Here is a 15,641-nt window from a genome sequence, read left to right as displayed (position 1 = left end):
ACTTCTATATAAATGATTGTTTTAGGGTTCTTCATATTTATTTATTTCACTCTCTAATATATTTGTCCATCATCCTCACTCTGGGCATCAAGAATCAGTCTCAATGCTTGTGCAGCTGTAAATCTTGCTATTCTAGGTCTGTTGGCCATGCTTCCCTGCACAACAGTAAAATATAATGATTAGAGTTGGCAAATTACAGAACCATCTGGAGCTATAATGTCAAAAATGTCATATATCTTCCCGGGGTCATATGTGACCCCACACAAGTTTGGATTATATTTGCCACACGGATCGGCCGATCTTTGAAAAATTCTATGAACAAATACAGGACAAATAGATTGAAAATTCATGGTAGGAAACTTTTTTCTGATTAAAATGAGGAAAATGGTGCACATAAAGATATGTCCGAGGTCATAAATGACCCCACTCAGCCCTTTGAGGGTTACTGCCTTATTTCCATGACGCCTTACAGAAGAAAAATACCAAAAAAAAAAAAAAAAAAGGCAGTCACTGCAGGACACAAGGGCTTGGTTTGTGTATGTGGAAGGACAGAAGGGACAGGGGGTACTGCCTTGGCATGCTCATTAAAACATGGTCATTGCACAATGTTTTAGCACCTGCACCCTCTGCTGTAACACTCAAACACAGGCAACCTGCAAATCTGTCCCCCATCAACACACACGAGTGACAATAAGGCTTTAAATACATTAAACCAGCACCAAGAGACTGGGAAGACAGGATTTAAAAACAGGGAAGCCACAGAGACGGAACAAAATTCCTGAAATGTCACAAACATTTGCAACCACCTCAACAGTCCACAGTCTCCAGTGGAAACGTGTATGCTGCCACACAGAGACTCACACGTTTCATGTTATCACTCAGGGTGTGTGCTTGTTGATGCCCAGGCTGAGCTGGATGTGACCTGCAGCTTCATGTGCAATCTTGAGTCTCCCACTGTGCACACATACAAAACATATAGCACACACTCGTGGTCACAACCCGCCGTACTTGCACGTGCGTGCAGTCTACTTGCAAAAACGTGGGCTAAATTTGGAGATCCGTACGTCGTAAGTACTGCCTCAGTACGAATTTAGGAGCACGCAGACACGCCATAGAGGTTTTAGTGCATGCAGATTCACCAGCAGTACAGATGACGCACGTTGTTAGTACTAAAGGTCATTAAATACTTGTGTGTGTATGTTAAAGGGGTGGTGTCTTGAATATGATTGTTATTGCTGAAATTTGATTCCAATTCCTTTGATGCTAATCACAGGATCAAACTGTATATGCAAGTTCAAGCATCAGGAAAAAAGGTCAGGCACATGATCAAAGATGATCAATCAGGATCAAGAGTCACCAGTCAGGACCAAAAGTCTGCATTAGACAAAAATTCAGTGATTAGGATCAAAGTGCAGCAATCTGGATAAAATGTAGGACTGCTTTTTTCCATTTGCGCAATATCTCTAAAATTAAATCAAATCAATTTTATTTATATAGCGCCAAATCACAACAAACAGTTGCCCCAAGGCGCTTTATATTGTAAGGCAAAGCCATACAATAATTACGGAAAAACCCCAACGGTCAAAATGACCTCCTGTGAGCAAGCACTTGGCGACAGTGGGAAGGAAAAACTGCCTTTTAACAGGAAGAAACCTCCAGCAGAACCAGGCTCAGGGAGGGGCAGTCTTCTGCTGGGACTGGCTGGGGCTGAGGGAGAGAACCAGGAAAAAGACATGCTGTGGAAGAGAGCAGAGATCAATCACTAATGATTAAATGCAGAGTGGTGCATACAGAGCAAAAAGAGAAAGAAACACTCAGTGCATCATGGGAACCCTCCAGCAGTCTAAGTCTATAGCAGCATAACTAAGGGATGGTTCAGGGTCACCTGATCCAGCCCTAACTATAAGCTTTAGCAAAAAGGAAAGTTTTAAGCCTAATCTTCAAATCAAATCAATTTTATTTATATAGCGCCAAATCACAACAAACAGTTGCCCCAAGGCGCTTTACATTGTAAGGCAAGGCCATACAATAATCTTAAAAGTAGAGAGGGTGTCTGTCTCCCTGATCCGAATTGGGAGCTGGTTCCACAGGAGAGGAGCCTGAAAGCTGAAGGCTCTGCCTCCCATTCTACTCTTACAAACCCTAGGAACTACAAGTAAGCCTGCAGTCTGAGAGCGAAGCGCTCTATTGGGGTGATATGGTACTATGAGGTCCCTAAGATAAGATGGGACCTGATTATTCAAAACCTTATAAGTAAGAAGAAGAATTTTAAATTCTATTCTAGAATTAACAGGAAGCCAATGAAGAGAGGCCAATATGGGTGAGATATGCTCTCTCCTTCTAGTCCCCGTTAGTACTCTAGCTGCAGCATTTTGAATTGACTGAAGGCTTTTCAGGGAACTTTTAGGACAACCTGATAATAATGAATTACAATAGTCCAGCCTAGAGGAAATAAATGCATGAATTAGTTTTTCAGCATCACTCTGAGACAAGACCTTTCTAATTTTAGAGATATTGCTCAAATGCAAAAAATTAGATTAAGAATAAGATTAGGCTTAAAACTTTCCTTTTTGCTAAAGCTTATAGTTAGGGCTGGATCAGGTGACCCTGAACCATCCCTTAGTTATGCTGCTATAGACTTAGACTGCTGGGGGGTTCCCATGATGCACTGAGTGTTTCTTTCTCTTTTTGCTCTGTATGCACCACTCTGCATTTAATCATTAGTGATTGATCTCTGCTCCCCTCCACAGCATGTCTTTTTCCTGGTTCTCTCCCTCAGCCCCAACCAGTCCCAGCAGAAGACTGTCCCTCCCTGAGCCTGGTTCTGCTGCAGGTTTCTTCCTGTTAAAAGGGAGTTTTCCTTCCCACTGTCGCCAAGTGCTTGCTCACAGGGGGTCGTTTTGACCGTTGGGGTTTTTCTGTAATTATTGTATGGCTTTGCCTTACAATATAAAGCGCCTTGGGGCAACTGTTTGTTGTGATTTGGTGCTATATAAATAAAATTGATTTGATTTGAATCAGCATTAGACAAAAATTCAGTGATTCAGATCAAAGTGCAACATTCAGGATCAAAGGTCAAGAACATGATCGCAAATGATGGATTAGGATCATAGGCCAACAGACAAAAATGCTGTGATTTGGATAAAAGTACAGCTATCTGGTTTAAAGGTCAGGATCAAAGATCAATGATGAGGAATCAGCATTGGACAAAAAAAAAAAAAAATCAGTGATTCAGATCAAAGTGGAGCAATCTGGATCAATGGTTAGGAATATGATCCAAAATGAGGGATCATGATCAAAGGTAAACATTTAACAACAATTCAGTGATTGATATCAAAGTCCAGCAATCGGGATAAAAGGTCAAGATCAAAGATGAGGGATCAGGAACAATGCTGAGTGGATCACATTTCAGCAATCAGAAACAAAGGCCAGTGATCAGGATTAAACTTACAATCAGGAACAATGGTACCTGTTCATGATCCCATGATTGTCTATCCATAGCTGGACCAAGGTGCAAATAATTATGTTAAACCGGTGAACATAAAAGGTATTTTCAGACAGGGGTGGTCCACTAGAGTGGACTAAGGATAAGAATAGTTATACAGCTTCATGATGAAGTGGTATAGAGGAGGATTTTCTTCAAAAGAAGACCTGAAAGTTCAGCTACAGTTTGCCAGAAGGTACATCTGAGATCCAAGCCTAGATTTAATGTTTTGGTGAAAGAAAACACTCCTCTACACCACTTCATCATGAAGCTGTGTAACTGGTGATACAAAATGCAAAACATGCACTATGCACAATTTCTCCAATCACAGCCACAGAAACCTGTAACCTCTTCTGGGTTGTCTGGGTGTCTTGGTGGCTTTCCTCATGCTTTTTGAGAACTGTCTACTCCACACAGATTTACCACAGAGTCCCATACTGTTTGTATTCCTTCATAACTAATGTAAATAAAGTCCAAAACATATTCAGTGACTTGGAAATGTTCATGTATCCATCCCCTGACTTATCTGAAGAAAACTGGCAATAATTACTTATGCAACACATCATCTTGGCTTTTATATTTTTAATTAATTTATATCAAGTTGTAGAAATTTGCTTTCAATTTGAGATTAAGGAAGATAATTTTAGAAATGTTTATGTTTTGCATTTTTTTTGTATTTGAAATGGTGTAAACAAATTAAAATGTGTGAAATACCAAGTGTTCCAATACTTTTGGAGGGCACTGTATTCTCTCTCACACAATGTGTTTTTCCTCTCACATACAGTAACTTACATGTACATACATATATAATTCTATCTCAGACATACATATACATTGTCACACATTCTATCTCTCTCTTGCTCCTTCCTCTCACAATACACTACCAAAAATCAGAAAAGATTGGGATGGGAAAGTAAATAAATTAATCAAATAAAAAGCAACATGTCTTACATTTAGTTTACTTCTATTTCATTGCAGAATGTATGAACCAAAGATACATCATATTGTGTGTAGTTGATCTCATTTCATTTGTTAATATACATCTTTTCCTGCATTTAAGACACACAGTGCATTTAAAAAAAGTTTGGACAAGAGCAATTTAGGGCTAGTAATGAGGTAAAAACAATTAGATAATGACATAATTTCAATCAGGTGAGGTCCACATGTGAATATGGAATCATAATTTGGTACAACAGTATCCACGAAAGGCTGTGAAGAGCAAAGATGGTCAAAAGGTTGTGAAGTTTGTCACCAAACGATGAGAAAATTATTGAAATGTTTAAAAACAATGTTCCTCAAAGAAGGATTGAAAGGGATTGGTAAGGTTAGACCATACTTGTGTGAAGTGCCCTTTGTGATTTGGCGCTCTATAAATTAAGTAAATTGAATTGATTTGCAAATTGTCAGGGTGTAAAGGGCAAGAGTACAAGCACAAAGACGGCACTACATCAAGAATCGTCATTCATCAATAGCTGATATAACCACATGGGCAAGAGATTGTCAAGCACAACAGTATGGAGTTACAGTCACAAATACCACTTAAAAATTTACTGTGCAAAAAAAGAAGCCTTATGTTAAGTTTGTCCAGACATAGCGTAGACTTCTCTGGTCTTGGAGGTGTCCGGGTTGGACCACCACACAGTGGGAATGTGTACTGTGGTCAAAAGAATGAGTATTCCTAAACTTTTTTTTGGAAGAAGTGGACACTGTATGCTCAAGCCCAAACATAAAAAGGACAATCCAGACTGTTATGAGCAACAAGTCCAAAAGCCAGGGTCTTAATACAGAAACATACAGTGAGATTAAGACAAAATGTTTTCCAGGGACGTCCATGAATTTTTCAACAAGACAGTGCATGAGCACTGCTGGATGACCCCCTACGTGGACTTCTCATCAAATTAATCTTTTTTTTCTTTTGTAAAGTTGTGTTATTTGATTTCCTGTTTTGTGTTTCTTCATTGTTGTAAAACTTTGCAAAAAATCATGTAACTGTTAGAATGGCCTAAGCAGTGGTTCACCCCTCTGAGTCTGGTCTGCTTGAGGTTTCTTCCTCAATATCATCAGGGGGAGTTTTTTCTTATTGTTTGAAGCACCTTGAGGCAGTTTTGATGTGATTTGGCACTATATAAAGAAAATGAATTGAAAACCACATTCTGCACACATTACAAAGGCATGGCTGCAGAAGAAGTGGATATGAGTACTGGACTGTCCTGCCTGCAGTCCTGCAAGAAGACTGGAACAAAATAACACCTGAAACCTTCATGGCTTGGTACACCAAAATGTCTTTTAAATGTTGTGAGAAGGAATGGCAACATTACAAAGTGGTAAATGCTTTTGTATCAATTTTTTTTTTTTAAACAGGCCTTAAATATAGGAATCGATGTATATTAAATTAAATAAAGTTGACCACACAAAACAAAAAATATCCTGCGTTCATATGGTCTACAGTTAAACAGAAGTCAAAGTAAATGTAAATTTCTAAAAGTAAATTTTCCACGCTATTCCATCTTTTTCTGATTTGGACATGTAAAAGTGAACTGGGCGTGTATGAGCCTTCTAGGCGTGAGAGAGTCTCTGATAAAAAAGTGTCTGCAGTGATGGACTCAAAACACCCCTGACTGATGAGTTCAGGAGCACAAAGTAATTCTGTATTGTTTTTACAAATGAATATGAGATGATGTAGATTTCCTATTCTCACAGCTGCATGCACACACACATACACACTGAAACCAATCAGATGGACATTACTGAGATGTGCATTTTTTTTAAAATATTGTACAAAAGCACAGTTCAATCCTGTATTGCAGTGGCTCTTCCTTGCACCTCTCAAAATAATCAGCTTTTCCTGACTATTTTAAATTTTGCACCACAGCTGTTTTCTATGTGAGTTTCTTCTCCTCTTCTCCGTACATGTAAGAATTATATCCAGGCGGTTGCACGTACTCCTCAGACTTATCCCAGTCCGCCACCCACCCGACCCCAGGTCCTCCTCCAGCCCCGCCCCCATTGGTGCCAAATACTGATGTGCTCATAGCCCCATACTGTCCGCCTCCACGGTACAGCTCTTCTGTCTCATTGGCCAGCTCATCCTCATTGATGATACCACATTTCTCCTCGCTGGTGTTCTCGATGTCAGCCCACGTCTGCTTCTCCCCTGATGCAAATATTCCTGCAGAGAATAATCAAAGAGATACAATGAAAGTCTGATTTGAGCTAAATGTAAATGCACTTTTTTTTTAAATACAACATGCAAAACAAATCATAATCAAGACATACCATAGAAAATCACTCCTCCATAATGAACCAGTGATGCTATGAGAAATACACCTTGCCACTCCTGCCGTGTCTGAAAGAACAGAAAAAAAGAAAGGGGAATGACTGAGAAACTAGGCCAGTTTTTCTGACAGTGGATGACGTGCTGAATCACAGCCTGCTCCTCAAACAGGAGGAGGTGGTTGTTTGTACTATATACGGAGGACAGCTGACTTTTGGGGAAAAAACAGTTATGTTACATTTTTAAAGTACTGACATAGAAAAATGTCTTGGCTTTTATGAAAGTCTTTGTTGAAGTTTAATCTGTTTTCAGTTGTGTTCACTTTTCTAAAATGAACACAATAAGCTTTTGACCAGAACAATATTTCATGTCAACAAATTCAAATAACTGAAGTTTTATATTTGCACTGTGACAGTGTTCAATTTGATCAATTTTTTTTTTTTTTTGGCCTGTATGAGACAATGTTGAGACACAATTCTGCTGTTTTGTCCAGAGTGTGAACATGTTAATTCTGGGTTTGGGGTCACATGCACACAGAAAATATCCAGATTTGAATCTGCAGTCTGGGATACAAGGCCCTGTCACACCTTGACAATTAGCCTGTGTTTGCTGACTGTATCAAAAGCATTGGTATATGTTTAATAAATTTAGAGGAGGGACAGAATAATGAATTCTGTCAGGTCTGTAAGAGAGTCCCTTTATTCAGAGAGTAGCATCAAATGAGAACATGGCGCCATTTTGCGGCCAGTTGTACTGAACGAACCTTTTATGTTTTGAACAAGTTTTTTTTTTATCAGTTAACAACATACAGCAAAACATCCAGGTACAGCTACGATCAAAATAAATATAAAAATAGTTAAGCTATCAAATTTACATGAATTTACAATTTATGAATGAATGAATTTAAAGCCCAATTTATGCAGCTGCAACTCTAACTCCATGTCATGCAATGACGTGCATGACAGTTTTAAAGTTCTCCGTTGCTGGATTTTGCTTTATTCTACACTAATTTGTCCCTCAACAAGCTTTTCTTTCTACAATCATCACCTCCAATTCAAAGGTAAGATGTACAGTTTCTTCTTTTTTCAACTCCGTGTAGTAAATTTGCAGACGTTTCTGCCAAATGTATGTGATCACGAAATGTAATCAGGGTGTGCACTGCAAAACTATTATGAGAGGAAAGAGTGAAAGCAGAAAAGTGTCAAATCACAGCCTTTTGTGGCATCTGATTTTAACAGGTGCACGTCAGGCTGAAGGTCTGAGTCTGATCACGGTTTGGAAAAAATAAACAGTTGGGCTTTTAATCACGGAAATGACTCCAGTTTCACATGCCAGGGGTTTTTTAATAGAAATACATTGCGATCGGACAGGACATTTTATCCGATGTGAGTGAAAAATCCATTATACAAAATCCATTATATACACGGTGTTTGTTACATGGAAAACAATACAAAAACATTGTGAATTTTTTTGTCCGGTGACTGCGAATATCCGGTTCATATAATGATGGTTTAGGTGAGTTTTACCGTACGTGGGACATGTATCACTGCAAATTTTCCTCTCAAAACTTTGATGATGAAGTCGGTTCCCCCCCACATGGCTGATCTTTATTTTCCCAAATTTTTCTTCTGTTTGTATCTGAAGGGAATCTGTACATCTTGAAGCCCTTGTTGTGTCTATTTGGATGCACAACCCGGCATTTTCAGTGAATAATTAAATAAAATAGCTGGATTTACATGCAGACAGTTACACAGCAAACGCTATTTTGGCCCCAAGATGGCACCACAAGTCACATGACTTTTTTTTCGTCATGTCATGTCACTACTCTCTGAATAAAGGGACTCTAGTCTGCAGCAACCTCACAGGCTTTTATTTAGAAATATAGGCTCTTATTATGGAAGTGTGTATTGGTCAGATTACCTTGCTGTATTCACAACTTGAATCCACAAGTGTGCCAAAGGACGAAAATCAGCTCTTTCTGGACTTCAGTTGACACGGATACACAAACATACAGAGGCCACTTGCCTTTAATTTAGAGATGGAAAAATCTGGCTTCACAAAGTAAAAGCCCTACCCTGTATTGCTTCTTCCTAAAACAGGTGATCTCAATAATTAACTCATCCACCTGCCTGAAGAGTTGAACTAATTACAATCAGCTGCTTTATTAGGAAGCTGGAACAAATATGTGGCTGGACTTTTACTTTCTGAAGCCGGAGTTTTCCACCTCTGCTCTTATTATGTGCATGTACAGAAGCTGGTGCAAACGGACAAAAAGCCAGAATGTAGAACACAAGACAACTGTTTTTTTTTCAGTGGTATTATTTGGATCATGGATTATTAATATAAAGTTGAATGTATGTACCTTGTGTTTGGTCATTGATCCGACTATGAGAGGACACACCATTCCCGATAACGTCCCGACTCCATTTGAGATGCCCATGAGGATGCTGGCATATCGAGGGGCAATATCCAAGTGATTGACATTAAACCCTGTTTAAAACAAACAAAACAGTGTCACTAGATTTTCCTGATGTTTCTTTCTTTTGTTTATATTGGGACAAGATGCAAAATAAATCAGTGTCCGATTATTCAGCACTGGCCCAAATATAAAAGAAGCACTTGTTTTTTTAAATTTAGCTTTTGTCAAAAAGTACAATTATCTTAGACTAGACTTTCACATGTTTTGCATACATCCACAACAGTTGGTGGCAACACTTACAACCCCTGGCAAAAATTATGGAATCACCGGCCTCTGAGGATGTTCATTCAGTTGTTTAATTTTGTAGAAAAAAAGCAGATCACACACATGACACAAAACTAAAGTCATTTCAAATGGCAACTTTCTGGCTTTAAGAAACACTATAAGAAATCAAGAAAAAAAGATTGTGGCAGTCAGTAACGGTTACTTTTTTAGACCAAGCAGAGGAAAAAAAATATGGAATCACTCAATTCTGAGGAAAAAATTATGGAATCACCCTGAAAATTTTCATTCCCAAAACTAACACCTGCATCATATCAGATCTGCTCATTAGTCTGCATCTAAAAAGGAGTGATCACACCTTGGAGAGCTGTTGCACCAAGTGGACTGACATGAATCATGGCTCCAACACGAGAGATGTCAGTTAAAACAAAGGAGAGGATTATCAAACTCTTAAAAGAGAGTAAATCATCACGCAATGTTGCAAAAGATGTTGGTTATTCACAGTCAGCTGTGTCTAAACTCTGGACCAAATACAAAAAACATGGGAAGGTTGTTAAAGGCAAACATACTGGTAGACCAAGGAAGACATCAAAGCGTCAAGACAGAAAACTTAAAGCAATATGTCTCAAAAATCCAAAAATGCACAACAAAACAAATGAGGAACGAATGGGAGGAAACTGGAGTCAACGTCTATGACTGAACTGTAAGAAACCGCCTAAAGGAAATGGGATTTACATACAGAAAAGCTAAACGAAAGCCATCATTAACACCTAAACAGAATAAACAAGGTTACAATGGGCTAAGGAAAAGCAATCATGGACTGTGGATGACTGGATGAAAGTCATATTCAGTGATGAATATCGAATCTGCATTGGGCAAGGTGATGATGCTGGAACTTTTGTTTGGTGCCGTTCCAATGAGATTTATAAAGATGACTGCCTGAAGAGAACATCTAAATTTCCACAGTCATTGATGATATGGGGCTGCATGTCAGGTAAAGGCACTGTGGAGATGGCTGTCATTACATCATCAATAAATGCACAAGTTTACGTTGATATTTTGGACAATTGAAAGGATGTTTTTCAAGATGATAATGCATCTTGCCATAGGGCAAAAACTGTGAAAACGTTCCTTGCAAAAAGACACATAGGGTCAATGTCAACAAGCAGATCTGATTTGATGCAGGTTTTAGTTTGGGGGATGGAAATTTACAGGGTGATTCCATAATTTTTTCCTCAGAATTGAGTGATTCCATATTTTTTTCCCTCTGCTTGGTCTAAAAAAGTAACCGTTACTGACTGCCACAATCTTTTTTCTTGATTTCTTATAGTGTTTCTTAAAGCCAGAAAGTTGCCATTTGAAATGACTTTAGTTTTGTGTCATGTCTGTGATCTGCTTTTTTTCCACAAAATTAAACAACTGAATGAACATCCTCCAAGGCCGGTGATTCCATAATTTTTGCCAGGGGTTGTACATTTATAGTTTAGAATATTTTTTGTTCACAACTAACAGATGAAAAAAAAGGGAAAAAAGGGAAAAAAAAAAAAGATGAAAATCAGTCATGGCAACATTTCTTTTTCATTTTAACATAACAGTCACTTAGCTACAGTGGTCAGGATTACAGACAGAAAGAAGTAAAGAAATGCAAACAAATTAATTTTGTATAACAAAGCTATAATACAGATTAAAAAATATTATGCTGGACAGTTATTGGAATCAGATTTTCTTTACACAAGTTAGGTGATGGATACATGATCATTTTCAAGTCCCTGTGTGAGTATTGGACTTCATTTACATTAATCATGCACAAACAGTATAGGACTGAATCTGCTTGGAGTAGGCAGTTGTCAAAATCTGAGTGATTGTGCAACAAGGAATTTAGTGAGGGAATCTATGAAGACATGCATTTCAAATCTGAAAGTGTTATAAATGTCTGCAGATGTGACTGGTGAAACTGCACACAGTACACCATTTGTCTCTTGCATCTACAGTCAGAGCTTGAAAATTCTTCTCTGTCTGACCAGGACTGGACATAACTTTAACAAGTTCACTATAAGGACCAGCAGGAAAAAAAACTTTTTCAAATAACAGAACAAGTCACAATTCTTGATCATTAAATTTCTGCTTGAAACACATTAGAGCAGGGGTGGCCAAGTTCGGTCCTCGAGAGCCACATTCCTGACACTCTTAGTTGTCTCCCTGCTCCAACACACCTGAATCCAATTAAAGGCTCATTAAAAGTCTGCTAACGAGTCTTTAATTGGATTCAGGTGTGTTGGAGCAGGGAGACAACTAAGAGTGTCAGGAATGTGGCTCTCGAGGACCGAACTTGGCCACCCCTGCATTAGCGTGAACTCCTCTCGACTGCCGCTGCTGGCACAAAGCAACTTCTGCTTCCCCTCCCACAGTTTTTTTTTTTTTTTTTCAAAATTAGGTTCACATAATTTTTGCTGCTCAAACTGCATCAGGAGAGATTTTATCTTCATAAAGAGAGCAGCTGAATCCCATCATGTTGTGAGCCATTTATGTTTGTCTTGATCAGGGGTGGCCAAGTTCGGTCCTCGAGAGCCACCTTCCTGACACTCTTAGTTGTCTCCCTGCTCCAACACACCTGAATCCAATGAAAGACTCGTCTTGGCCACCCTTGGTCTTGATCATCATGAGAACAGTGCACAGCAGCTGCAGACTTCATGCACATGACGCCACAACTCCTTGTGATGGTCCAAGTATCAGGCCTCACCTGGGCTGAGTTGACCATACTGTACTAGGATTTTCTATCCTGTTTCTAGCCATAAATCAAGATTTTTAAATTAAAAAAATCTCCACTGTTGCTTTCCTCATTCTTTCATGGGAATCTCAGAGGTACTTTTCGGGATTTTTCATGTAAAAAGTGGACAGAAAGTACCACTTACGGGGAATTGACTGACTGACTGACTTGATGATCTGAGAAGCCAAAGTAGGCCAAATTTGCACTATTGGCTGCACCACTATCAGTTATACTCAATGTGCTTTTATGAGCTGTATTTTCGAATAATAGTATTTTCTTTTAAATAAAATTGCCGGTATATTTGAGCCAATACTGTATATGGGCCTAACTGCATACTTTCAAGCAGATTATGTTCTTTCAACATGATGTACCTGATATAGCAAATCCACTGAAGCCCACTGCAAGGACCAAGAATGAAATAGCGATGCCTTTGGTGTGAGAGTATCCCACCACGAGCAGGAGAGTGGCTTCCATTCCAAATCCTGAAAATCATGCATAGAATAGAAACCACACATCACAACCTATCCACAACAAGCTATGTTTCGTTGTTATGTAGTAACACTTATGGGCTCATTTACTATGATCTAAATCTAGCCAGCTATTTTTTAAACCTGCTAATTCAATTTAAAGGTCAAAGCTGGAGCGTATCCTAGCGGTTGATAGGCGAGAGGTGGAGCACACCCTGGACAGGACGCCAGTCAGTTGCAGGGCACAATCTTAATGTGTTAAGTATGTGAGCTACATTCACACATGACTGAAACACAGTTGACCTTTTCTTTGCATGATTTGTCAGCTCTGTTTTTGATAATTCAGTACTTTGAAGCATGATGTATCCATCCATCCATCCATTTTAACAACTATGGCAAAGACTAAAATGCAGCACCGTGTTCCAAAAAGTCAAGATGCTGTGTAAAATACAAATTAAATCAAATGTGATTATTTACAAATCATTTAAACCAGGGATTTAACTGAAAATAAAACAAAGACAGCAAATATATATATATATATTACAGGGCCAGCTATTGACAGAGAAACCCATGCACACTTGCACGCACACCTCAATTCAATTTCAATTCAATTTATTTTCATTTATATAGCACCAAATGACAACAGAGTTGCCTCAAAGCGCTTCACACAGGTAAGGTCTAATCTTACGAACCCCCAGAGCAACAGTGGTAATGAAAAACTCCCTCTGAGGAAGAAACCTCAAGCAGACCAGACTCAAAGGGGTGACCCTCTGCTTTGGCCATGCTACAAACATAAATTACAGAACAATACACAGAACCAGCCTTGGTTGGAGCCTTGTCATGGACCATTTTCTTCAACTTCCACCAAAGATTTTCAATTGGATTAAGATCCGGACTATTTGCAGGCCATGACATTGACCCTATGTGTCTTTTTACAAGGAATGTTTTCACAGTTTTTGCTCTATGGCAAGATGCATTATCATCTTGAAAAATGATTTCATCATCCCCAAACATCCTTTCAATTGATGGGATAAGAAAAAAAATATCAATGTAAACTTGTGCATTTATTGATGATGTAATGACAGCCATCTCCCCAGTGCCTTTACCTGACATGCAGCCCCATATCATCAATGACTGTGGAAATTTACATGTTCTCTTCAGGCAGTCATCTTTATAAATCTCATTGGAACGGCACCAAACAAAAGTTCCAGCATCATCACCTTGCCCAATGCAGATTCGAGATTCATCAATGAATATGACTTTCATCCAGTCATCCACAGTCCACGATTGCTTTTCCTTAGCCCACTGTAACCTTGTTTTTTTCTGTTTAGGTGTTAATGATGGCTTTCGTTTAGCTTTTCTGTATGTAAATCCCATTTCCTTTAGGCGGTTTCTTACAGTTCGGTCACAGACGTTGACTCCAGTTTCCTCCCATTCGTTCCTCATTTGTTTTGTTGTGCATTTTCAATTTTTGAGACATATTGCTTTAAGTTTTCTGTCTTGACGCTTTGATGTCTTCCTTGGTCTACCAGTATGTTTGCCTTTAACAACCTTCCCATGTTTGTATTTGGTCCAGAGTTTAGACACAGCTGACTGTGAACAACCAACATCTTTTGCAACATTGTGTGATGATTTACCCTATTTTAAGAGTTTGATAATCCTCTCCTTTGTTTCAATTGACATCTCTCGTGTTGGAGCGATGATTCATGTCAGTCCACTTGGTGTGATCACTCCTTTTTAGATGCAGACTAATGAGCAGATCTGATCTGATGCAGGTGTTAGTTTTGGGGATGAAAATTTTCAGGGTGATTCCATAATTTTTTCCTCAGAATTGAGTGAGTCCATATTTTTTTTTCCCTCTGCTTGGTCTAAAAAAGTAACCGTTACTGACTGCCACAATCTTTTTTCCTGATTTCTTATAGTGTTTCTTAAAGCCAGAAAGTTACCATTTGAAATGACTTTAGTTTTGTGTCATGTCTGTGATCTGCTTTTTTTCTACAAAATTAAACAACTGAATGAACATCCTCCGAGGCCGGTGATTCCATAATTTTTGCCAGGGGTTGTACAAGAAATGCTGTTGGTGCACAGGAGGGTCGCCAACACAAATACAACTCCCATCTCTGGATGGAGCTGCACCTTAAACAGAGAGAAAAAACAAATCAGGCATCAGAAAGACAAAAAATACTGTATAATTTGCCAGCATTAAACAACAAGAAAAACAGAAGAAATACTAAGGTGATCTCCGGCCACTAGCCCTAAACTTCACTAAAAGACCCAGAATTTAGGTAAAGTTGAGGCCGCGGCCCACTCCAATTACTAATAAGTGAATTAAAAGAGTACAAAGAGTAAAACATCATCATTAACATCACTTTGAGCAGGTGGGATGAGTTCATCAGTGCAATCACCTGCTGGAGTCAGTGGCTGCAAAGAAAACCTGCACCCTCTCGGCCCTTTCTGGAATAGTTTGGACACCACTGATTTAAAGTTTTCAAGCTTCATGTCTTTGGATGTAGGATGATGCCAGAGCACCCAGACGGAACCCACGTAAACATGGGGAGAATGGGGAAACTCCACACAGAAAGGCCACAGGTGGGAAGTGATTCCATGACCAAGGATGGGTAGGATTACTTTGAAAGAAGACATGTGGATTACATGTATGTATGTACATACATTTGGATTACTTGTAATCTGATTACTTTTGGATTACATTTCAAAGTAATCCTACCCAACCTTGTCCATGACCTTGTTGCTATGAGGCAACAGTGCTAACCACTTGTTTCTTATGAAAGTTGGTTAAACACCCACCCTAAATACATTTTTTAAAAAATAAAATTGATTAAACGCCCCCTAAAATAAATTACAGCAATTTCACAACTCCAACACATTGTAAAAAGCAAAAAAATAATGAGTTTTCACTATGTTTTTCTCATTGCTTCCACGTCTTACCT

At 38.8% G+C, this 15,641-nt stretch overlaps 1 protein-coding gene across 1 annotated transcript in view; it reads right to left on the bottom strand.

The window, feature by feature from the left end:
• Nucleotides 1-6,081: 6,081 nt before the first annotated feature.
• The window catches only part of slc17a7a (solute carrier family 17 member 7a), a 38,801-nt gene continuing 29,241 nt past the window's right edge, over nt 6,082-15,641 (bottom strand). The window contains exons 10-13 of the mRNA XM_034190173.1: nt 12,598-12,708; nt 9,121-9,248; nt 6,761-6,830; nt 6,082-6,653 (exon numbers count right to left, since the gene is read on the bottom strand). Coding sequence (XP_034046064.1) covers nt 6,364-6,653; nt 6,761-6,830; nt 9,121-9,248; nt 12,598-12,708 — 599 coding nt within the window. The 3' untranslated portion in view covers nt 6,082-6,363. The remainder of the gene's footprint in view (nt 6,654-6,760; nt 6,831-9,120; nt 9,249-12,597; nt 12,709-15,641) is intronic.

This window comes from Thalassophryne amazonica, chromosome 16 (genome assembly GCF_902500255.1).
Source record: "Thalassophryne amazonica chromosome 16, fThaAma1.1, whole genome shotgun sequence".
NCBI lineage: Eukaryota > Metazoa > Chordata > Actinopteri > Batrachoidiformes > Batrachoididae > Thalassophryne > Thalassophryne amazonica.
This window is presented reverse-complemented; position numbering and strand designations above follow the sequence as displayed.